The sequence below is a fragment of the Ovis aries genome, chromosome 21, assembly GCF_016772045.2.
Source record: "Ovis aries strain OAR_USU_Benz2616 breed Rambouillet chromosome 21, ARS-UI_Ramb_v3.0, whole genome shotgun sequence".
Classification (NCBI taxonomy): domain Eukaryota; kingdom Metazoa; phylum Chordata; class Mammalia; order Artiodactyla; family Bovidae; genus Ovis; species Ovis aries.
The window spans coordinates 43,278,914-43,300,535 of NC_056074.1; the positions used below are offsets into that span (position 1 = coordinate 43,278,914).

General features: G+C 60.1%; 1 protein-coding gene across 1 annotated transcript; it reads left to right on the plus strand.

The window, feature by feature from the left end:
* Positions 1-3,211: 3,211 nt before the first annotated feature.
* CCND1 (cyclin D1) lies at positions 3,212-15,685 on the plus strand. Its single transcript, XM_027959928.2, has 5 exons — positions 3,212-3,569; positions 5,156-5,371; positions 5,878-6,037; positions 9,908-10,056; positions 12,415-15,685. Exons 1-5 carry the CDS (start codon positions 3,372-3,374, stop codon positions 12,577-12,579), a joined length of 888 nt encoding a protein of 295 aa, XP_027815729.1. The 5' UTR covers positions 3,212-3,371; the 3' UTR covers positions 12,580-15,685.
* Positions 15,686-21,622: the final 5,937 nt, after the last annotated feature.

The following is a 21,622-nucleotide window of genomic DNA, read 5'->3' on the forward strand; positions in this document are numbered from 1 at the left end:
GCGGTGGGAGGCAAGGCTGCCCCAGTTCCCAGCTTGTGAGTGTCCGGGTGGGACTTGGGGCCAGAGTTGGCTCCGGCTTGTTCGGCAGCTTTGGGGCGCGGGTGATCCGCATCGCGTATCCCCGGCGGAGCTATCTCAGCACGTGGACCGCCGTACGCCCCCCCCCCAAAAGCGAGCACTTTGTGGGGGAAGTGAAGCCCCCGGAACCCCGCGGCCCGCACTCGGAAGCGTTTTCCAGAACGACTTAAGGGCTTAACAATGGAAAACTCGCAGAGCTGGAGCCAAGTCCTTTCAAGTCGCCGCCAGGTATGCGGCTGCAGGTGACCCCACCTGCACGCGCCCGCCCGCCGCCCAATCCTCTCTGGGGAGGGCGGGGGCCGGAGTTCTACGGCAGGGGGAAGGTCTCCGCTGGGCCCTGCACCCCCTCCCCAGAGCCCCCCGGCCCGGCGGCGCGCAGCCGCGGTGCGTCCGGGAGTCGGCGCCGCGGCGCGCTGGCTCCTGAATGAACGCGCTCCCTTCCCCCGCCGTGAATGAAGGTTCCCACAGCCAGGGACGGTGGCAAAGGCGCCCGCCGCGGAATTGGCCCTCTCGGGGCCGGCGTCCCTCTCGGCTTGCGGTCACTTCGGCGAGGGAACAGGGGGCGAGGAAAGCGAAAAGGTGATCTAAGTGACTTTTGCATTTTCTTCCCAGCCAACTTGGTTTCCCGTTGAGCCACTGGCCCTTTGTTTCAAAGGGTCACCAAGAAATAGCACAGAGCACTGTAAATGAGCCCAGAACTTGTAGTTCCTGCTTCGTGGTGGGTTTTATCAAGGCCGTGCAAAATTAAACCTTAAGCAGTGAAGTTTTTAAAAGTTGCTTTTCTTTCTCAAAAAAAATAAAATAAAACGCGCCCCCTGCTCTCCTATAAGCAGCCTTTATTAAAGGCCCGAAGCTGTTGCCGCCACCCCCACCCCCACCGCGGTTCTCCAAGGAACGCGGATCTGGGCTCCCTGGGGTGGGGGCTGGGCGGCGGGCTCTCCCCACCAGGCGCCAAATTCCAGCGCCTCCCCCCCGCGGGTTCCTGGACGGCTCTTCACGCTCGGCAGCCGGGCTTGCACTTTTGCGCCCGTCCCTGAGCGGGGAAATCAACGAAGTTCCTAGTCTAGATCTGCCCGGCCCGCCTAGTAACAGCGCCGCGCCCCCATTGGCTCATGCTAATTCCAGTTTCCTCCGTCTTTCTCCGGGGTTAGGGGGAAGCTCCCTCTTGGACCTGGAGTCCGTCCCGCCGGAGTGGGCGATCCTCGTTACGACCAGCTGCCCCTCCCCGTGGCGACTCTGCCTCGGGCCCGGGTCCGGGCACACGCGGGGCTCGGGCCCCTTCGCCTCCCGCCCTCCGGGACAGAAGCAACCCGGTGGTAGCGCGCAACCCCATAAATCATCCCGGCGGCCGCCGGGTCGGGATTTTATGAATGAAAAGCAACCCAGCCGCCCTCGTGCACGGGCTGATGCTCCGAGGCTCCCGCGTGCCGGGGGCCAACGCGAGCCTGGGTGCCCAGGGAGGGAGACACGGCGGTGGGCGCTCCCTTGTCGGGCCATCCGCTCCTCCCGAGGCGTGAGCCCAGGGTAATTACCCTCCTGGACCCGGAATATTAGTAATTCTGATTCTCTGCGGGGGAGGGGCGCGGGAAGAATCAGCTCTGAAAAGTGAGGGGGTCTTGTCCTGTTGTGTGCGCCCTTGCGAAGGGGAGGGGGGCTTTTTAATCCGTTTTCTTTGAGCCTTTAACGTTAGGGTATCAGATGGTTTGATGACACTAGACTATATTCAGAGGGAAGTTAATGAACAGTGTTCTTAATTTGGGGCAGGTAGAGTAAAAACTTTAAAAAAATGTTAAGACTGGGTAAGATGTCCTTTTATTTTAAAAATAAGCACCAAAGAGACTGAATCTTTTCAGTCTCTGAAACTATATTCTTTTATATTCTTATAAGTTTGCGATTAATATTGGGGACTCGCGTATAGCCACGAATATATATAGGTTTTGTTTAAAATCATCAGATCAATACACCTATTTCTTTAACTTGTAATTGTTCTGATTGTTGCCAGACCCCCGCCAACCGCCTCAGGCTCTCGAATGCAGCCCCCGGGCAAATTCTAAAGGTGAAGAGAGGTCCACACCCCCAACAAAGCCAATTAGGAAGTTTCCGGTGGTCTTCTCCCAGGCGGGGAGGCGACCAATATTTCCAGCGATTTAGCTTAATTTTTAATTAAAAAAACGAGACAGGACAGAGACCACTGTTTTGCAGCCTTCCTTTCAGAGTGTTTTTCTAGCTGTTAAATTGCCGGCACAGGGCGGGGGCGGGGGGGAAGTGTTGGGGGCCCCCCGCAAGAATGGACTAGCTAAGGTAGGAAGACAGTGCGCAGATCCCCCAGGCGAAGAGGACAGGGCGAAGGAAATGCTGGCCACCATCTTGGGCTGCTGCTGGAATTTTCGGGCATTTATTTTATTTTATTTTTTGAGCGAGCGCGTGTTAGGCTGAAAGCCCTTTAACTTTGGGGGTTACCCCTCCGGCATTTGCACAGACCCCCCTCGGTGCGGGAATGAAACCTCCACCGGGGTTGTCGGCTCTGCCCTGAGTCCCTGAATGGTAAATGGTTCCTGAAATTTACACGTGTTAATGAAAATGAAAGAAGACGTAGACGCTAAGATCCCTTGGCTGCCTCCGCCCGTGGGTGCCCTCGTGGCGTTCTCGGAAATGCGCCCATTCTCCCGGCTCAGAGTGTCACCGAACCCCAGCGTCCCCCTCCACACGGTCTCCCCCAGCTGCGTGTGGCCTGCCCGCCCTCCTAGTTGTCCCCCTCTGCAGAGCCACCGTCACCCAACCCCCCAAATCCTGCGGGACCCGCTCGGGGAGGACAGACCCCCCCCCCAACCCCCGCTCCTGCACCCCTCTTCCTCGGCGGGGAGAAAGGCAGCCTTAGGACGGTTTGCATTTCTATGAAAACCCGGCTTCGGGGGCAACACCGCGCGGTGCAGGCGCGGCGCCTCCGGGATGGCTTTTGGGCTCTGCCCCTCGCCGCTCCCCGACGCTCGGCGCCCGCGCCCCCTCCCCCTGCGCCCGGCCCCCCTCCTTCCCGCTCCCATTCTCTGCCCGGCTTTGATCTCTGCTTAACAACAGTAACGTCACACGGACTACAGGGGAGTTTTGTTGGAAGTTGCAAAGTCCTAGAGCCTCCAGAGGGCTGTCGGCGCAGTAGCAGCGAGCAGCAGCGTCCGCGCGCTCCGGCGAGGGGCAGACGAGCTCGAGGGAGCGCGGGGCAGCAGGAGCCCGAGTCGAGAGCCGACCCAGCCCCGGACCCATCGCCGCCCCCCGGCCACCTAGCCGAGCCCCCAACCATGGCACACCAGCTCCTGTGCTGCGAGATGGAAACCATTCGCCGGGCGTACCCCGATGCCAACCTCCTCAACGACCGAGTGCTGCGGGCCATGCTCAAGGCGGAGGAGACCTGCGCGCCCTCGGTGTCCTACTTCAAGTGTGTGCAGAAGGAGATCCTGCCGTCCATGCGGAAGATCGTGGCCACCTGGATGCTGGAGGTGCGGGGCTCCGGGCGGCTCTCTTAGCACTTTCCTGCGACTTGTTGCGCAAACCCACTTTTCTTTGCCACTCATCACCCTCCCTTCTCTCCCACCCAAACTTTGAAGTTTGCCAGAGTGTTGCTAGGAATCGTAGTTCCAAAATATATAGATATTCAGGGTATTTTTTTGAACAAGGAGGGAGTGGGGGTGGGGTCATTAGATAATTCCTTTCGTGGGTGGGTGGGGGCGGCGGCGGTCGAGGAGGGGTACCCTAGGGGAAAGCCACTGCCCGGGCACCCCAGTTGGCTTCAGGGTGCGGGCCCGCAGGCTGGGCGTCCTTTGTGGCCCCCGCCGGGACCTCCACCGCGCAGCCCCGCTGCGCCTCCTCTTGCGGCCGCGCGGCTGCTGAGCCGCCAGCTCCAGGGGGAGGGGGCATAGATTTGATTTTTAAATTAATATCCATGGACACGTATGCAAGGGCCGCTCGTGCCAGTATTATGCGCCATCTTTGTTCTTTTATTGCAAAGCAAAAGTGTTTATTAATAATTGGGGGCAGGGTGGGGGCGGGGAGCGGCCGGCCAGGCGCTTGGGGCCGCCGCGAGGGGCCGCGCCGCCACCGGGACCCAGCGGGAGGGGCGCGGGGACAGAGCTCGGGTAGTTGTGGGGGGACCCCTCTCGGGAAAGGGGGCCCCTTTGTTCAAGCAGTGGGTCCCGGGGCGTCCCGCAAGGCCAGCTTGGGCCAGAGAGCACGCCGGGCTGCAAGGTCGCGTGGCCCCCAAGACGCTAGGAATGGACCCTCATCTGCCGGGATCTCAGCTTGGGGGACCTGTCTGGAGCGAGCTGGGGGCCAGGGGCACGTTTTCAGGCCTTCAGAGGGCTCCCCGGGGCACCGCAAGTATTTTAAAATAATTTTTGAAAGTGCGGCGTGGTGCCCTTGCGAGAAGGAAACGGCGCCCGCGCCCAGGGGGAAGGGGGGCCCCCGAGTTTGAATTCCTGGGGCTCTCCCCTGAGCCCGCAACGAGCTCCCGACTCCCGGCCTGGGTAAAGGACAGTCTGAGGGTCATTTTCAGGGCATTTTTATGTACCCACTTAATTTTTTTATATTTTTAAATATTTTTTGAAAAGATGACGTCTGGGGAAATGCGGCGCGGCGGCCTGGGACGCCACCTTTGTGTCTCGCAGGCGCTGCGAGCGCGGCGCCCAGCCCCGCGGCCCTCCCCGCGGCCCTGCGCCCCATTTTTTGCCGACCCCAGGTCTGGCGGCTCCCGAAGCACCCACGCGGGCCGGGGTCCCTGGGACCCACAGCCCGCGCGCGACACACGCCGCCCAGCTGTGCCCGCTCCCGCCCCCACTGTGCCAGCCTAGCTGGGACTTTCCCTTTCAGTTTCGGGGTGGGTGAGTATTGGGGACTCCCGGGGAAGAGGGGCGCGGCGGCGGCGGCTTCTGCTGCCCCTTGCCCCGACCCTCCGCGCGCTCAGAGACCTCGCAGTCCAGCCGCCCTGGCGCGAGCCGGGTCGGGGGGCGCGAGGTCTCCGCAGAGGGGCCGGGCGCTCCCGGCGGCGGCGGCGGCGGCGGCGGTCACGGCCCCCGGTGCCCCCCGGCAGGTCTGCGAGGAGCAGAAGTGCGAGGAGGAGGTCTTCCCGCTGGCCATGAACTACCTGGACCGCTTCCTGTCGCTGGAGCCCGTGAAAAAGAGCCGCCTGCAGCTGCTGGGGGCCACCTGCATGTTCGTGGCCTCGAAGATGAAGGAGACCATCCCCCTGACGGCCGAGAAGCTGTGCGTCTACACTGACAACTCCATCCGGCCCGACGAGCTGCTGGTAACCCTGGGACCCCCGCCACGGCCCCTGAACGCCCAGTTAGCCGCGGGACCCCGGGGTGGGGGAGGCGCGGGGGTCCCCGGCGGGCCGCCGAGAGACCCTCGCCCCCAAGGAAGGCGGCCGCACGGGCGGGGCCCCGCGCCGCCCCGCAGCCGCGCCGCCGCCCCCCTCGCTTTCCCTCTGACTCCCACCACCTCTGCGCCCCCAGCGTTGCGAAAAGTGGGGGGCGCGCGCCCTCCAGCGGCGGCGGCGGGGCGGCGCCCGCGCGGTTGACCCGGCTCCGCGTTCCAGGTGTGGGCGGGCCCCTGGTCTCCGCCGGCCCAGGGTGGGCTGAGTTTAGGGTAGGACCCTTGGCGAGCAGCACCGTCCCTGCACGGAATGTGGGGTCGCGCGCTCTCCCCCTCACTTCCCGGACCCTCCAGCGACCCCCATCCCCTCTCTCCGACCCCTGCTCCACTGGGGTCCGCGCCTGCGCCTCTCGACACGCGTTTCCCCCGGGTCCGCAGCACATGGAGCTGGTCCTGGTGAACAAACTCAAGTGGAACCTGGCGGCCATGACCCCGCACGACTTCATCGAGCACTTCCTCTCCAAAATGCCGGTGGCCGAGGAGAACAAGCAGATCATCCGCAAACACGCGCAGACCTTCGTTGCCCTCTGTGCCACAGGTAGGGTGCTGGTCCCCGCCGCTGGTGCCCGGGAGGAGCTGCTTGGCCCATGCCTCGGTTTTCCGCGTCGGGGGAGATGCGGGAACATCTTCCCCGGGCCCCTCCCGTTCTTGGAAGCGCTCCTCTGTCCCCCGTTCTGGGGAGCAGAGAGGGCTGGGCTGCTTTTAAGGGCTCCAGGGAGGGGGGCGTTGCCTCCTGGGCGGGGGCAGCAGAGGCTGGTCTGTTACCACCCAGTGCCTGGGGGCCGCGGGGGCGGGTGGCCAGCCTGCCTGTGTCCAGCTGCTGTAGCTCCTGCTCCCCGCTGCAGGCAGGGGTCACTCTGTGCTGAAAGGGGTCTACCTTGGCCGTCCAGCCCCCACCGTCCCCCTCCCCACCCGTTCCTCCCATGTCCTCAAGGAGCCTGAGCTGCCGGGGCCCCCTCCTGGCTTCTCCCCGGCTGGGCCACCTGCCAGGGGCGCCTCAGGGGTGGGGAGCGCCGGCCGGCAGCGCCTGGACCACGTGCTCTGGGCCGCAGGCCGCGGCCCTCGCGCGGGGGCGGCCAGCAGAGGCGCTTGGCTGCCTGAGGCCCCGCCAGGGGCTCCGGCTCCGCTCCCTGCTCTCCCTGGGAGCGATTTCAGAGCGCCTGGGCTCAGGCCGCTGCGGTTGGCAGCAGGAACACCCCCCCACAACTCCCCTGGCACCGCTCTGGACCATCCCTGGGGGACCCTCCCTGGCAGGGCCCTCTCCCCAGCCCCCAGGCGGCCAGTCAGTCAGAACCCAGGGAGACACAGGGGCCGCCTCCTGCTTCTCCCAGCCCTGCCTCCTGAGCCCTGTGACCCCTTCCTCCCACTGATCCCATGCTCTGGGCCCAGGACCCCTGGGGACCCTGACCAGGGACCCATGCCCCATCCTGCCCAGCTCTTCTGCGGGCCGTCTCTCCCCCTCACCAGGCCTCAGCAGTCAGACCTATTGGGGGCTCCCTCTGGGCGACCTGAGGACCACGCTCCACCAAAGAGGACTTGACATCTTTCACCTCTTCCCCAGAAGGGGTGGGGTCACCCACCCACCATCTGATGTCACCCTCCCCATGTCCAGGGGTTCTAGTGGCTGAGGTTTCCAGGTTAGGGGAGGTGGAGAGATTGTGCTGCCCCATTTTCCTGCCTGCTCAAGGCATGAGCCCCTCTAAGAAGGACCCCTCAGAAGTCGTCCTGCCAAGTGAGCCACGGGGTGGGGGCAGACGAGAGGCCAAGAGCATCTCAGTTTGGATGGATCTGAGGGGTGAGGGTGCCCCCTCCCCTGGCTCTCCTGCCCCGCAGCACCCGCCCTTGGGCAGGGATGGTGTGGGGGGGGGCTCTCACACGTGTCTCCCCGGCCTCCAGGGGCCAGCCCGGCAAGCGGGTAGGGAGGCATTCTCTGGCTGGGATGCCTCCGAGAAGAGAAGCCTCCAGAGATTTGCAGGCAGCCTTTTATGGAGCTGAGAGTGGTTCAGAGAAACGACCAAGTTTCCCGCAGATAATGCAAGGAACGGTTCCTGCACGCGCTCCCCCGAGGATGGCTGGGACAGCCCGGAACACCCCCGCCCCTACTCCAGGGACCCCTGGGAAGTGGGGTGTGTGGCCTGGGAGGGGGTGCAGACAGCGCAGAACCTGGGCACAGAGGCCGTGCCCGCGCTCTGGCAGTTGTCTGAGAACCAGCCCAGCCAGCGCCCCTGGCCTGGAGTTACAGATACCTGCACACACATGGGGTGAAAGGCGGGGGATGGCCCGGGGTGACTCAGCATTTCATCTGCAGCAGCACTGGGGGGGCCGGGGAGCAGCACCCCCCAAAGCGGGTCCTGAGCTGTTGAACTTGAGTGGCACAGCTGTGTGCTTGAGTCACAAGCCGAGGTGGGGGTGTTTTCTTGAGGTGAGAAGGGCATGTTACAGCCTCAAACAGGTTTTGTGAAGTGGAGGCATGAGTACGTGCCCCAGCCCTCCACATGGCAGGGGTCCCTTTTGAAAGGTGCTAGGGAGGGGGGCGGGTGTCTGCTCTTCCTGGTCCATGCCTGGCAGACCTAGGTTCCTGACTAGGTGCCCAGGGGTGCTGGGGCACGCCACCCACACACCGGGTAGGGTTTTGCTCTGCTTCTAACGTGTGTGTCCATGTGTGCACGCTACGTGCTCAAGTTGCTCAGTTGTGTCCGACTCTTCGCGACCCCACGGACCATACCCCACCGGGCTCCTCTGTCCGTGGGCTTCTCCAGGCGAGAATACTGGAGTGGGTGGCCGTTTCCTTTTCCGGGGGAATCTTCCCAGCCCAGGGATCGAGCCTGGGTCTCTTGTATCACCTGTTCTGGCAGGCAGATTCTTTACCAGGAGTGCTGCCTGGCCCATGGGTGTACGCAATAGCGCGTTTCTTGTGAGGAGCACCTCTTTGAGACTGGCACAGTACCAGGCTGAGAGCACAGGACCTAGGGGGTCAGCTCCAATGCCCACGCTGGCTGTGGCCCACTGGACTCTTGGCCGCTTGGTCGTGTCTGACTTCCGGCGACCCCATGGACTGGGCAGCAAATAGGAACAGCTGTTGGAGCTTCCAAGTTGAAATCTGTGCACCCCTCATCTAAGCAGATAAGGCCCCCAAAGCACCTGCACAAGTATGCACGCTTACCTTTGTGCACATTGTCCAAGCGTGTCATCCCTTCCCTGCTGGACGGGGCTCTCAAGGTGTGGCTAGTCAGAAGCAGTGCTCTGGCCACAGCGATGTCTGAGATTATGATGGGCCCTGATGAAACGCCCCCAGGCTGGGTGGACCTGCTCCCATTTAGAGGGAAGGGGGGAGACACCTCGCAGGGGTGTTTCTCTTTTAAGTGGTTAGAGTGCGCAGCCCCAAATTTGTCTCCCCTTCAGGGCTGGCTGTCTTCCTCCCCTCCCAGCCCTTCTGCAGGCTCCCGCTCCCTGGAAGGAGGCCCTGGCTGTTCGCTCTTACAATGATGTCTCAAGCCAGACTGTGGGGCGGGGGTGTGCTCCCCAGCCCCGCAGCAGTCACACTGCCTTTGTGCACTGTCCCCTCCCACTCAGCTCAGTGATGCAGGGTGAGGCAGTGGGGACTGACCTCCTATGGCCCGACTCCAGGCTGAGAGGCCACCCTTGCCCCCGTTCAGATGCTGAAATCAGCGGCCTCCCGCCAATCATTCCTCATTGAAAACGACAGAGGTAGCCTGCAGGCCCTGGGTCATTGCAGTGTCCCTCGTGGCTTTTCCACCTTCCATGACACTGTTCCCCCGAAGGGAAGCCAGGTGTCCGCACAGCAGGGAGTGGCCGACAGGTGACCTTGTCTGGGCACCACCCAGGGAGCCACCTCCCCCCCCCACACCCCACCGCCTGGGGTGGACACTTGCCCAGCAGCGTGGGGAGAGCTGCTGAGGACTGGCGGATGCAGTAATGAAGTCACGCTGCACCCCTCCCAAGTCCCTGGGGGGGGTAAGTGGAGTGAACATCTGGGCACGTCTTCCCACGTGGAGGATGGCCGCCCGGGTGCTTGGGGTTAGCGTTGTAGAGGGACACCACCTTCCTCGTGGGTGTTCCCCGCCTTCTTACGACTCTTCTGTGTGCTTGTGTGAATAAGCAATCCATTCATAGGCTTCCATGCCAAGAGGCCTCCGCCAGCGGTTTTCCTGGTCTCCTCCCCTGGTGTCTGTAAATGAGCGTCGCAGGCCGTGTTCGGAGAGCCTGAGCTGACTTGCTCTCTCTGCTGCCCAGGATGATGACCAAGGCTGGGGCGTGGGGAGCCTCGCCTACTTCCTGACCATCCCTTTGAAATCTGCAGGACAGGCTGGGGGTGGAGGCCCGTGAGCACAGGGTCCCAGGGCGTCCTCACTCAACCCCCTTGCCTCTCTGTCTCCCCCTGCCACAGACGTGAAGTTCATTTCCAACCCACCCTCCATGGTGGCTGCCGGGAGCGTGGTGGCCGCGGCGCAAGGCCTGCACCTGGGAAGCGCCAACGGCTTCCTCTCCTATCACCGCCTGACGCGGTTCCTCTCCAAGGTGATCAGATGTGACCCGGTGAGTGTCCCGCTCCCGCGTGGGCAGGGGGCCTGCCTGGCTCTGGGTACTAGAAATCATCAAGGGCCTGGGAAGCAGGGGCCACGTGGAGGATGGATAGACCAGCGGCTGTCTGCGTCCGGAGGCTCGGGGCCAGGCTGCGGCCCTGGCAGAGTGCCTGGGGGCACTCCACGCCCTTTCCCAGGGGGCGGGGCTCCTTTGGGGAGAAAAGACTCCGGGAACTTATCAGTGGGTAGGAGGGTGGTCCCCGGGGGTCCCTGGAGCCTAAACCCCTCCCAGGGTGGGGGAGCCATCCAGGAAGAGGGGCCACAAGGCAGGCAGGGTCAACGGTCCATGCCCTAATGTGGTGTGGGGTGGGGACCGGTCGAGCTTTGTCCGGGCGACAATGTGGATGCCCGATAAAAGGAAGCTTCACAAGGGCCCCTGTGAGGTCTCACTCCAGACAACTTGTTTTTATGGCCTCTTTTGAGAGGCTGCTTCTGTGAAAGCCAGAGTCCATTGTCTCTTTCTCCTTAAAGATGCCATTGTCTTATCCCCCATTCTTATCCTAAACAATTAAAGTGACAATTACAAGGGTCGGGGGCATTTACCAAATTAGACCAGCAAGGTTTGGTGGTGGGGGAGTCACACCGTCCCTGCCAGGGTCCCATGGGGGAGACAGTGACCGCCTTGACCCCGGTCCAGGTCTGGCTCGGGGTGTGGGGTGGATGCCCGCCTGTCCTCTGCCAGCGGTGCTTGGCCGCAGCCTGCGTGGCCCCCAGAGGAGGAGGCTTTCCTGTCCGGAGGTGTGGGCATCTTGGAGAGGGAGTCCCGGGATGGAGCGGGCATCTCAGCCTCACTGCCGGGGTGAGCCTCAGCTAAAAACGCCACTGATGGTGCTGTCCCCAGACAGTTGTAGGAAATGGCTGCGTGACCCCTCATTTGAATAGAGAATATTTTAATTAGACTTGAGACAAAAGCTTCCCGGCTGAAGGATGGGGCTGTAGGGGAATCGTTAGTCTGGTGACCAGGTGACAAACAGCACTGAGTTCAAAGTTCTTGGTGGTGGAGGCGTGGCCCCATCTGCCTTCCACGGGATGCGGCTGTGAGGCTGAGGGGGCTGTGGGGTTTGGGGCAGAGAGGGGGGCCCTTCCTGTACCCCTTTGCTCTAGCTCCACCACACAGCCCCCCGAGTTACAGTGGCAAGTGAGCTTTCCCCGGGAGGGGAGAGGGGGCCTTCCTGCTATGGTGGGGTGAGGGGGCTTTCCGGAGGCAGTAGTAGGTGTTTGAATCGGAGCCTGAGGGGGGTGTTGGCAGTCCTGGGTCTCCCGCCACACCTGGGCCTCAGTTTCCGCCTCTGTAAAGTGGGGCCATGTGCACATACATGCTTCTTCCTTTGCCGTGATGAATATTGAAAAGGTGTCTGGGAAAGCCTCCCCAGCCTGACATCCCTGCACCGTGGGAGATCCCCGTACCCGTGGGAGATCCCCAGGGGTTCACTCAAGCCCTCCTGGTCCAGCTTCACTTCTCTGGGGTGACGTTCACCGTTTCCAGCCCCATCTAGGTGGACGCTGGGGGTGCCTTCCCATGCCAAGCCTTGCTCCTACTGTGGGAAAGGCATGGGTCTGGGTTCCAGGCTGCCCTGAAGCCTTTTCCTGGTTCTAGAAGAGAAGCCCTGTGTGGCCTCTCTAGCCCTGGAGCCTGGCCACCCGACTGCCAGCGGCGCCTTTGAGCTGCTGGGAGATTTGCCCCCGGGTGGGACCAGCAGAGGCCCACGGCCTTCATGGTTCCTCCTCCCCCTTGAACACGTCGGATGGTCGCTGTGGGAGGAGGTCTGTGGCGGGAGCCATGCCCACCAGAGCGTCTCCCGGGATGCAGGCTCGAGTGGGAGAGGACGGTGGTAAAGGACCCAGGTCCCCCAGGGCCGCCCGGCGTTCATCCTCGGTCAGGCACGGCCTAACGCTTTTGACAGCTGTTCATCATGGGAGGCTGGGTTCACCACAGGGCTGACATGACAGAGATTAAGTCCAAGAAGCGGGGGCTCAGAGGGCCTCCAGTCCGGGCTCAGATGCTGCTGCTGAATGTGCTGAGGGGGCCTCAGTGGGGCCAGTGGGAACCTGGGGGCTGGGCTCTGCTGGGGGCTCCGGGCAGGTAGGCAGGGTCAGCTGTGTCCACCGGAGCCCCTGGGTCCTGAGCGGGCTTGCCACCGCCTGGGTGATCTGTGGGCTCCTCGGGCCAGGGCAGGGGAGCAGCTGGTGGCCAGACAGGGTTGGCACTGTGGATCCTGGGGTCCAGGCAGCGGCCTAGAGTCTGAGGGAAGCAGCATTTGAGGTTAGTGGAGCCCCTTCTGAGAGCCCCGTGCCCACCCCCCTTGCCCAGGACTGCCTCCGCGCCTGCCAGGAGCAGATTGAAGCCCTCCTGGAGTCCAGCCTTCGCCAGGCCCAGCAGCAGAACTTGGACCCCAAAGCCGCGGAGGAGGAGGAGGAAGAGGAGGAGGTGGACCTGGCCTGCACGCCCACCGACGTGCGCGACGTGAACATTTGAGGGCGCCGCGGCGAGGGAGGGGCCGCCCCGGGGCTCCGGCCTGGCCCCCTCAGGGGGAGAGCGGCCCCCTCCTCACTGTCCTGGTGTTTTCCTTTGCTCTTTCTCCCTTCCGTCTCTGACTTAAGCAAAAGAAAAAAGTACCCGAAAAGCTGTCTTTAAAAAAAAAAAAGGAGAGGAAAAAAAAATAGGATTTACATAACCCTGAGCTGAAGAGAGGGAAGAGGGTTGTGCTACAAAAATAGAGGATTTTAAGCCCCGTAATCAACTAGTTTTGATATCCATGTGTTTGTGTCTCTGTGTTGTAAGAATAGACATTAACACAAGGAGCGAGTCTGTGGGAGAGGATTAGATTTGATTCTTTATGTGTTTAAAACAAACAAACAAAAAAAGCATAAAAATATTTCTTAAAAAAAAATAATAGAAAAAAGTCCACATCCCATTCTTAAAGTAGAAGAGGATTTTAGATAGGGGAGCATACTCGTGTGCTTGTCTTAAGGACACGGCTTTAAAGCAGTTTTAGGCATCCTGTATCTTGCTTATGCATGTAGTCACTTTATAAGTCATTTGTTTATTTTATTTTGTAGGTAGGCGTGTAACCTTCACCTTGTCAGTGGCTGATGTAATGTAACCTCTCGGCTAGGGTAGCATTAGAGTTTGGCATCTTGGAAAGGCTAATCCTCTTTCTCCCTGTGGACTGACCACCAGCGGGGTTTGCCAGGCGCCGGCCTGCATCACGGTGACGGAAGGCCACCGCCAACTCCTAGCGTCCACTACCAGAAAGAGAAACCGCAATAGCGACCTAATATATTCTATTTTTATAATCTTCATATTTTTGTAGTTAGCCTGTTTATGAGATGCTGGTTTTTTGTTTTTTTTTTTCTCACTCAACAGACCTGCAGCCTGCTTATATCCAGGTGAAATCTACAGCTGTTCTGTTTTGTTTTGTTTTTTTCCTTCTCGATATTCCAAAACCATTCCATTTCAAAGCACTTTCAGTCTCTAGGTGACATCTCTGCTTCTGTGGTGTGTGGAGGGCGGGGAACAGTTTCCTAATGGAATGGTTTGGGGATATTCCAGTACTAGGGTGCAGACAGGACGCAAGGCAGGTGTTTGTCACTATGGTGTTAGCGGAAGTGGGCGGTGATACTTCGGAGGACTAGGTTCTGGTCGAGGAGAAGAAAGTGTGCATCCATTCTTCATGTTGCCAGGATGGGGTGTTCCTTTCCTTTTCTGTAGAGAAGCTGAAGTTTAGGAATCCTTCAGTGCCAACTGGTGTCTGAAAGTAGAGGCCTTAAAGGTTTACCTAGAGAACCAGCAGTTTCAGAGTTAACTTTAGATGTTTTGCAACGGAAGGTTTTTAAACACTAAAATATATAATTTATAGTTAAGGCTAAAAAAGAATATTTATTGCAGAGGGTGTTCGTAAGGCCAGTATGATTTATAAAGTAATGCAATCTCCCCTTGATTTACACACACACACACACACACACACACACTTTTCTGCCTTAGATGTTGCGAGTATAGGACAGTTTATTAAAGTTAGATCCTTTTATAGGAGAGGGGGAAAAAAATCCCAAGAGAAAAACACAAAGACGTGAATTCAGCTGATCTGGCCTGTTTGGTGTTTCCCAGAGTGATCCAATTGGAGAGGCATCAGTTGTAGGATGCTTGGAAACAAGTTCAGTTCTAATATGATCTCCGACCCCTCCTTTCATAAAAGAAACTTAGCAACCGATAGGTAATTTGCACATCTTGGCTATGTACCTTTTTGTAATTATTCTGTAGGGAGTGTTTGAAGGGAGCGAGGAGGTGAGGGTGGAAGTGTGCGGAGGGGAGGCGGGTGGGGACCACGCGAGGGACAGGCTGCGGCTCCGTTTTCTTTATTCGCTGCTACCGATGACTTCCCAGAACAGTTTGGAAACATTCACATTGCTTCTCTTTATCTTTCACATTGTTTTGCTGCTATTGGAGGATCAGATTTTTTTGTTTGTTTTACAATGACATATACTAGCCATGTTCTAGTTTGAATTTTCTCATAGAAAAAAAAAATGTATTACGGATGCCTTTTTTTTGTAGGTTTTTTTTTTTTTAATGTGATCAATTTTGACTTAATGTGATTACTGCTCTATTCCAAAAAGGTTCCTGTTTCACAATACCTCAAGCTTCACTTAGCCATTTGCAGACCAGGCGGTCAGGCTCTGTCTGACCCACGGCCTCCTGCTTCGGCAGACAGACACGTGGACAAGAACCCAAAAAAAGGGGCCCGGTGGGGATCCCCGACCCCCGGCCACATTCACAAGGACCCCTGGGCGTGTCTCCTCTGCCCTGCGCCTGTTATGCTGGACTCTCCACCTGACCTGAGACTGACCATTCAGTAGGTTTTTTACAGCTGTATCGTTCTCTTCGTATAGCTATGAAAACTGAATTGTTGTTGTTGCTGTTGGTGTAACAAGTGTGTCTTCACGTGCCACCGTGGTGCTGTGCTGTAGGACTTGGTCATTTGGCATGATTGCAATTGCTCCCAGACCGTGTCTCGGTTTGGGGTGCGTTATATGTGTTATATTAGTGTTCTGTTTGTGGTTCTGGTCATTATAGCAAAAAAAAAAAAAAAAGCTCATTTAAAGAGACTTCAGATCTCAACGATAAGCCAGCTAACGGGGCTGTATGCCCAAGAGCCGCCAAGCACGCTGCCGAACCAAAAGGACTTGCACCGTCCACCGCAGCCCCAGACGGGGCAGCCGCGACCCCCAGGCCCCTGGCAGGTGCAGCCCCGCCTCGCCCGCCCTGCAGCCAGACCCTCGCTTGTGCTTACCTCAACCCTCCTGGCTGTGGCGCCTCTGTCTGAACCAAACGGGGTCCGAGCGGGACGGTCTGTCCGTGGCCGGCGGTGGGGGAACGTGTGTGCGCTGAGGCCAAAGGCAGGGGCGGGTCTGGGGACACAGGCAGTCTGTCCCAGGGCCGGCGAGCGGGCGGGCGCTTGGGGGGGTCTGTGTGTGTTTATGGTCGCACGCCGCGGTGTTTCCCAGCACAGACATGTAACCGGCACGTTTCCAGCAGGAAACAAGACAAACGTGAAAAGTCTAGAAATAAAATTGGTAAAACCCCAGTGCGGTGCCTGCTTGTCTGTCTCCTGGGGCGGGCTGATGGGTGGGCCGCTGCGGACACCGGGGCTGGGTCAGGCCGGACATCCAGCCCGGAGGTCTGCTGTGGGGTGGGCCAGGTGGTGCCCCCGGAGATGGGGGACGTGCTTCAGGCGGCCCTAACCGCTTCAGACAGCGGCTCGGGGCCCAGTCATGCAACCGTACTGTCTGCCCATGGACCAGCCCACATCTGACCAGTTCGCCCTCCCCAGTTATTTGCAGATAGTCAAGTAAAGTTGGCATTCCTTAACTCTTCTGGCGCAAAATGCTGTTTGCTGTAGGTGAATCGTGGCCCTAAGGGGCCCTGAGCCCGGGGGAGTAACATGAGTGTCCAGTCTGCAGTCCAGTGGCCTCCACTCAGACCTGGTGGCCTGGGGGACCTGCTGGACACCTGCAAGGCCTCCTCTGGGCTTCAGAGGCCTGTGAACTGCCCACATTCCCAACGCCAGGAGGAAGTAGTATGTGAACCTTGGTCCCACCCCTGCGGGTCCTCTTAAAGCCTGGGGGTCCCCGAGGTGCCCTCTCCCAGCCCCCCACAAGCATTCACTGAGCTAGGAGCTCGGGAGCCAGGAGCAGGCCTGAGTCACGTGGCCAGTCCACCACTACGCACCAGGTCAGCTCACTGCAGCCCTTATGAAGCGCCTGCTGTGTACCAGGCTGCAGGGAGAGGGGTGGGGGGGACCAACGAGTCCGTGGAACCTGTAGCTTCTGGGAGAGGGTGAGGTGGAGGGGCTTCAATTGCTGCCTCCTCACACAAGCACTGCAGCTGGATGTGGGCAGGAAAGCAAGGTCCCTGCGCTCTGAAAGGGGATCGTGCCCTGTGTTTGTCAGCACCGGGGCCCAGAGATGTTGACGGTCTGTCCCCGCGGACTGCAGGCCTAGAGGGGCCCAAGTGAGGCTCTGATGCCACCAGGGCCTCAGGGTATCTTGAGGGGCAGTTTCAGGGGGGAGCGGGGGCTTTCCTGTTGGCTCTGTGGGTAAAGAACCCGCCTGCAGCGCAGGAGACACAGGAGCCGCAGGTTCAATCCCTGGGTCAGGAAGATCCCCTGAAGGAAATGGCGAACTACTCCAGTCTTGGAGAATCCCATGGACAGAGGAGCCTGGCGGGCTGCAGTCCATGGGGTCACAGAGAGTTGGACACGACTGAACACACCTTCCTAGGGCAAGAGTGGTTGCAGTAAGTTCCAGTGAGAATCGACAGAGGAAGCTGTGGGGACGGAGTGTGGGGGGAGGTGGGCGCTGGGGCGGCCGGGGCTACAGGCTGTTTTATGGAGTCTAGGGTTTCAGGTAGAAGATCTGTTCGTGTGTTGACGGGTCAGACGGTGGAAGGAAGAGGGCGTGACGGGGAGACAGCCCTTGTGTGCGGAGCAGGGTGGGTGGGGAGCCAAAGCGGGGGACCCGGTGTGGACAAGATGCATGGCCCCCAGCGCACAGAGGGTCTGGGCTAAGGCTCCTCCAGGGCCTGTCTTTCCAGCGGCAAAGCCACCAGGAGGAGAGGGCTGGGCTCCCCTCAGTTGTGCTGCAGGCCCAGAGCTCTCCAACCACCACCGTGCCCTTGGGGTCCCCTTCTGGGATGGCAGTGAAGGCCCTGCCCCGTGCCTGTCATGAAAACAAACCCAGGCTTGTGAGGGGCTTCTGAGACAAAGCTGTCCAGTGTCAGTCCACCGCCCCCTTCTGGAACCCTGGTCTCAGTTGGGCCCATGGCCACTCACCTGGGGCCTCCCTGCCTCCCAGCCGGTCTCCCTGCCTCCGGCAGCCCCTCCATCCTCTGCCAGACCTCCCTGGGGCTTCTAGCTCCTTCCGGTTCCGTCTGAGGTCCTGGGGCCTGGGCCCATCTCCAGGGCCTTGCCCCCATCTCCCCCAGTGTCACCCCCTCTATCCCCAAAGTTCCCGCCTTCAGGACTGCAGGACACGCTGGAGGACTAGACCACCTCCAGTTTTGTGCCTGGAGTCCCCTCCCCCTGTCCTCTGCCAGGCTGACATAAGACCCTCTTCGCGCATTCCCCACCCCACCTAGACGGGCAGCTCTGGGTGGTCCAGGAACCATCACAAGTGGTGCTTCCCCGCTCCAGACTGTGAGCCCTGGAGGACAGCCGTCTGGCTGATGGGGTGCGCCCCTGGCCTGCACACAGTGGCTGCATGGAGCTGCAGAGGCCCTTTGGGACCCGGGTGTGGTGGGCAGGCCCCCTGTGTTGCGAGGAATCCAGGGCTGGGGGCTCCCCTAGGGCTGGCCAGCTCCTGATCCTGCCAGAGGTCCAGTAAACCCCAGGACATGGCCTGTGTGCTAAGGCCAGGGTGGGGGGTAGTCCCTGGGCAGGCATGTTTGCAGAGGTCACAGTCGGGGCCCTGGGTGACCATAGCCTTGGGCCAGGCTCCCACCTCCCCCCGACCCCGAGCCTGTCCCCCTGGAAGCCAGGCAGCGGTATCTCTGGGCCCTGCAGGTGGCAGGGGTCGGCTGTCCTGCCGTGAATCCAGCCCCAGCTCCAGGGGGGGTGAGGAAGGGGGCGCCTGTGTGGGGCGTGTGTCCCGCACGCTGGGCCGCCTCTGAGCGCACAGAGCTCTGTCATCCCAGGAATGCCTTTGATCAGGAGTTGGTGCAGGGGGGACGCAAGCCGGCCCCTGGCCTCTAATCCGTTCCCACAGTCCCCCTGCCCGCCGGCCCCTGCCCTGAGCCACACCGGGGCCCAGGAGACAATAGCCGCGGCCGGTGGGCGGGCAGCTCAGCGACGGGGCTGGAGGCCCACATCCGGGGGCATTGTCACTGCCGGCCCAGGGTGCACAGGGGGACGCGGGAGCCCTCACAGAAGGGCTGCCACCGGCCAGGGCAGCTCAGCTCATCCTTACGAGCTGCAGCTAACAGCAGCCAAGATGGCCTCCCCAGGGCGGTCCTCCAGAGCAAGACCCGTCTAGCTGGAAGGTCAGCCCACAGCCTGGAGCTCGCCAGGCAGTGGTCCTCCCAGGCCCATCGTGGGAGGTCAGTAGCTCAAGTTCACTAGTCACGCCCTGGGGACAAGATATTGTGCTATGGGCCAAACACATCACTTCTCCCTAAGTCTTGAATCAGCCCCCAGGGGTTGCTGACAGGCAGGGGGCATGCCGGGGATGGGCCCCGCGGAGCCCACGTTCACTCTGGGAGGGACAGTTACCCCATCTTCCAGGTCAAGAGTTGGCAGGCTTTCCACAAAGGGCCAGGCCAGGCAGTGGGTGCTCGGGGCTTCACAGGCTCTGTTCTCCATGCAGCTCCTCAAACCTGCTGCATGGAGCCCCGGGCACAGCCAGCCTCGGTCTGGATGAGGGCGGGACTGAGCCGACCTCTGCTGCAGGTGTGGAAACAGGCCCAGAGAGGTGAAGTCACTGAGCCAGGACAACACGGCAGGGAAGTAACGGAGCCAGGCCAGTGGCTTGTGTCTCTGGGGCCTGCACTGCACCAAACCCCATCAGTCAGCCTGGCTGCCCCGCTAAGAAGGGCACAAGGGCTTCAAAAATGTACTTGAAGAAAATGCACACAGCCTTCATTTGAGTGTTTTCACCCTATGCTAGTCCTAAAGGAAATCAACCCTGAATATTCATGGGAAGGACTGATGCTGAGGATGAAGCTCCAATACTTTGGCCACCTGATGAGAAGAGCCAACTCACTGGAAAAGACCCTGATGCTGGGGAATACTGAAGGCAGGAGAAGGGGACGACAGAGGATGAGATGGTTGGATGGCGTCACTGATTCAATGGACAGGAGTTTGGGCAAACTCCAGGCGGTGGTGAAGAATAGGGAAGCCTGGCGTGCTGCAGTCCATGGGGTCACAAAGAGTCGGACGTGACTGAGTGACTGAACAAGCACCCTATGCTTAGTGCGTCCACTCGGGGCCCTGATGTGCCCGGAGGCCCAGGGGTTGGGGTCAGGTCCACCCACATCCAAGGCGTCTAGTCAGCGGTCCCTGCGGTCAGCGCAGCATCCTGGTCAGCAGGCCAGGAGGATGGAGGCCAGCCGTGCTAGCACGGCATTTGATGTGATTGGTGGTTGTTTGAAAGACACACCCTCTCCCCCATGAGCACATTCAGAGGAAAAGATCCAGGAGGTGGATCTCAGCTGTGTAACTTTCAGGCTGTGCAGCTTCTCCTCCTGGGCCTGGACTTTCTTACCAGAACATGGGGATTGTCGTGGGACTGCCCTGGGGGTCCAGTGGTTAAGAATCTTCCTTCCAATGCAGGACATACGGGTTCGATCCCTGATCGGGGAACCAAGATCCCGTACGCCTTGGAGCAACTGCACCCGCATGCTGCAACTGCTGAGCCCTCGACACACAGCTATTAATAGAGGCCCATACAAGGCAATGAAGATCCAGCTAAGCCAAAATTTAAAAAAAAGAAAACTGGCGACAACCCTGTCTATGAGAAAGGAGGCTCCAGGAACGCATGCTAACATCTGTGACGCCCAGCAGGGAAGCGAGAGGGGCTCTGTTCAGTGCCCGCCTCCAGGGGTGATGGGCGGACCGATGACTCGAGGTCCACGCGTCCCTGAGCACACGCCAGCTGCACGGGCATCACTCAGTAAGTGCCCCCGTCCCACCAGGACCATCGTCGTCACCCCTCCCAGCTGAGCAGGGAGGCCCCACTGGTCCCCAAGGGTGGTTCCCTCCCCTGGCAGTTCCTGGTCTTCCTGCCTCTCTCCTGGTGTTGCCAGCCCCCAGATTTTGCTCAGTGGGAAGCACCATTCTCAGCTCTGTGGCTTTGGGGGGACTGACCCCCTCCCTGGCTCTAGGACAGGTGCTGAGGGGCTCAGAGCCAGCAGCACATCTGCCCCCTGGGAAGAGTGGCAGGTTCAAGGGTAGATGTGAAATTTAACAGCCAGCAAGACTCGGGAGAGATTTTTATGGAGCTTCTGGCAGAGAGAGCCTTCCACCCTGATCCTTAGGACGTCGGGGGTTGGAATGGCCCTTCTGCTGCCCCGAGAGGGGCACCTGGGGAGCTTCGGCCACGGAGCGGAGCCTGAGCGCAAGCTTGGTTGGGCGGGAGAGCAGGAGGGGGACCAGGCCTCCAGGAAAGCTACTGCATCGAGCCAGCCCCCTTGTTCCAGGAGTCCAGGACTGTTCCTTACTGTTGGAGTTCATCTGATGTGGCCTTCCCGGCATTTTCAGACCTTAACTGCTCCACGGTCTGCATGTTTTCGAACTATTTCCAAAGAAGGTCGCATTCCCAGGTGCCAGAGGCTGGAATGTTCTCGTGTCTTTTAGGGGACACAGCTCAATCCAACAGGTATGTTTGAGCTCTCAGAGGTAGGGAGCACATTCGTGGAGCACCCCGTGATCTCGGGGGTGCATGTCCACTGAGAAAAATGGAAGTTCAGTAAATCCTGGCTGAAAGGGTGGAGACACTCGCCACAAAGTCTTCAGTTTCATGGCTGTTTATCGGAGCAAGGGGTTCCCTGCTCCGTCCCACTCGTTAGTCGGCAGAGACAGGATCACATTCAGGTTTCACTACGACCCCAGTGACCCACAGTGCAGCCGATGTGATCACGAGGCACCCAGGAGCTGGGGCTGAAGTGCTGGCTCCACGGGTCCCCCCGGGGCAGACCAGCCAGGGCCTGGACGTCAGGTGAGGAGTGTAGTCACCATCAGGGCTGCGGACAAGAAGCGACTGTCCTTCTTGGAACCGTGAAGTCCCCACTGAGCCCCTTAGTCCTGGTGGCGCAGACAGGACCCCGTCGCCCCTGGGTCCTGGCCCGGCATCTGCACGACGCTTACGTCCTGGGGGAACTGAACACAGCGCTCGCTTTTCTCTGCTTGATCAGACTCACTTGGGGACTCGTTTCCTGGGCTGCAGACTGGTTTCTCACTTCACTCACTAAGGACTGGAATAACTGTGGAGTTGGGACCACCTTGTCTGTTAGCTTGCAGCTTTTGATCTCT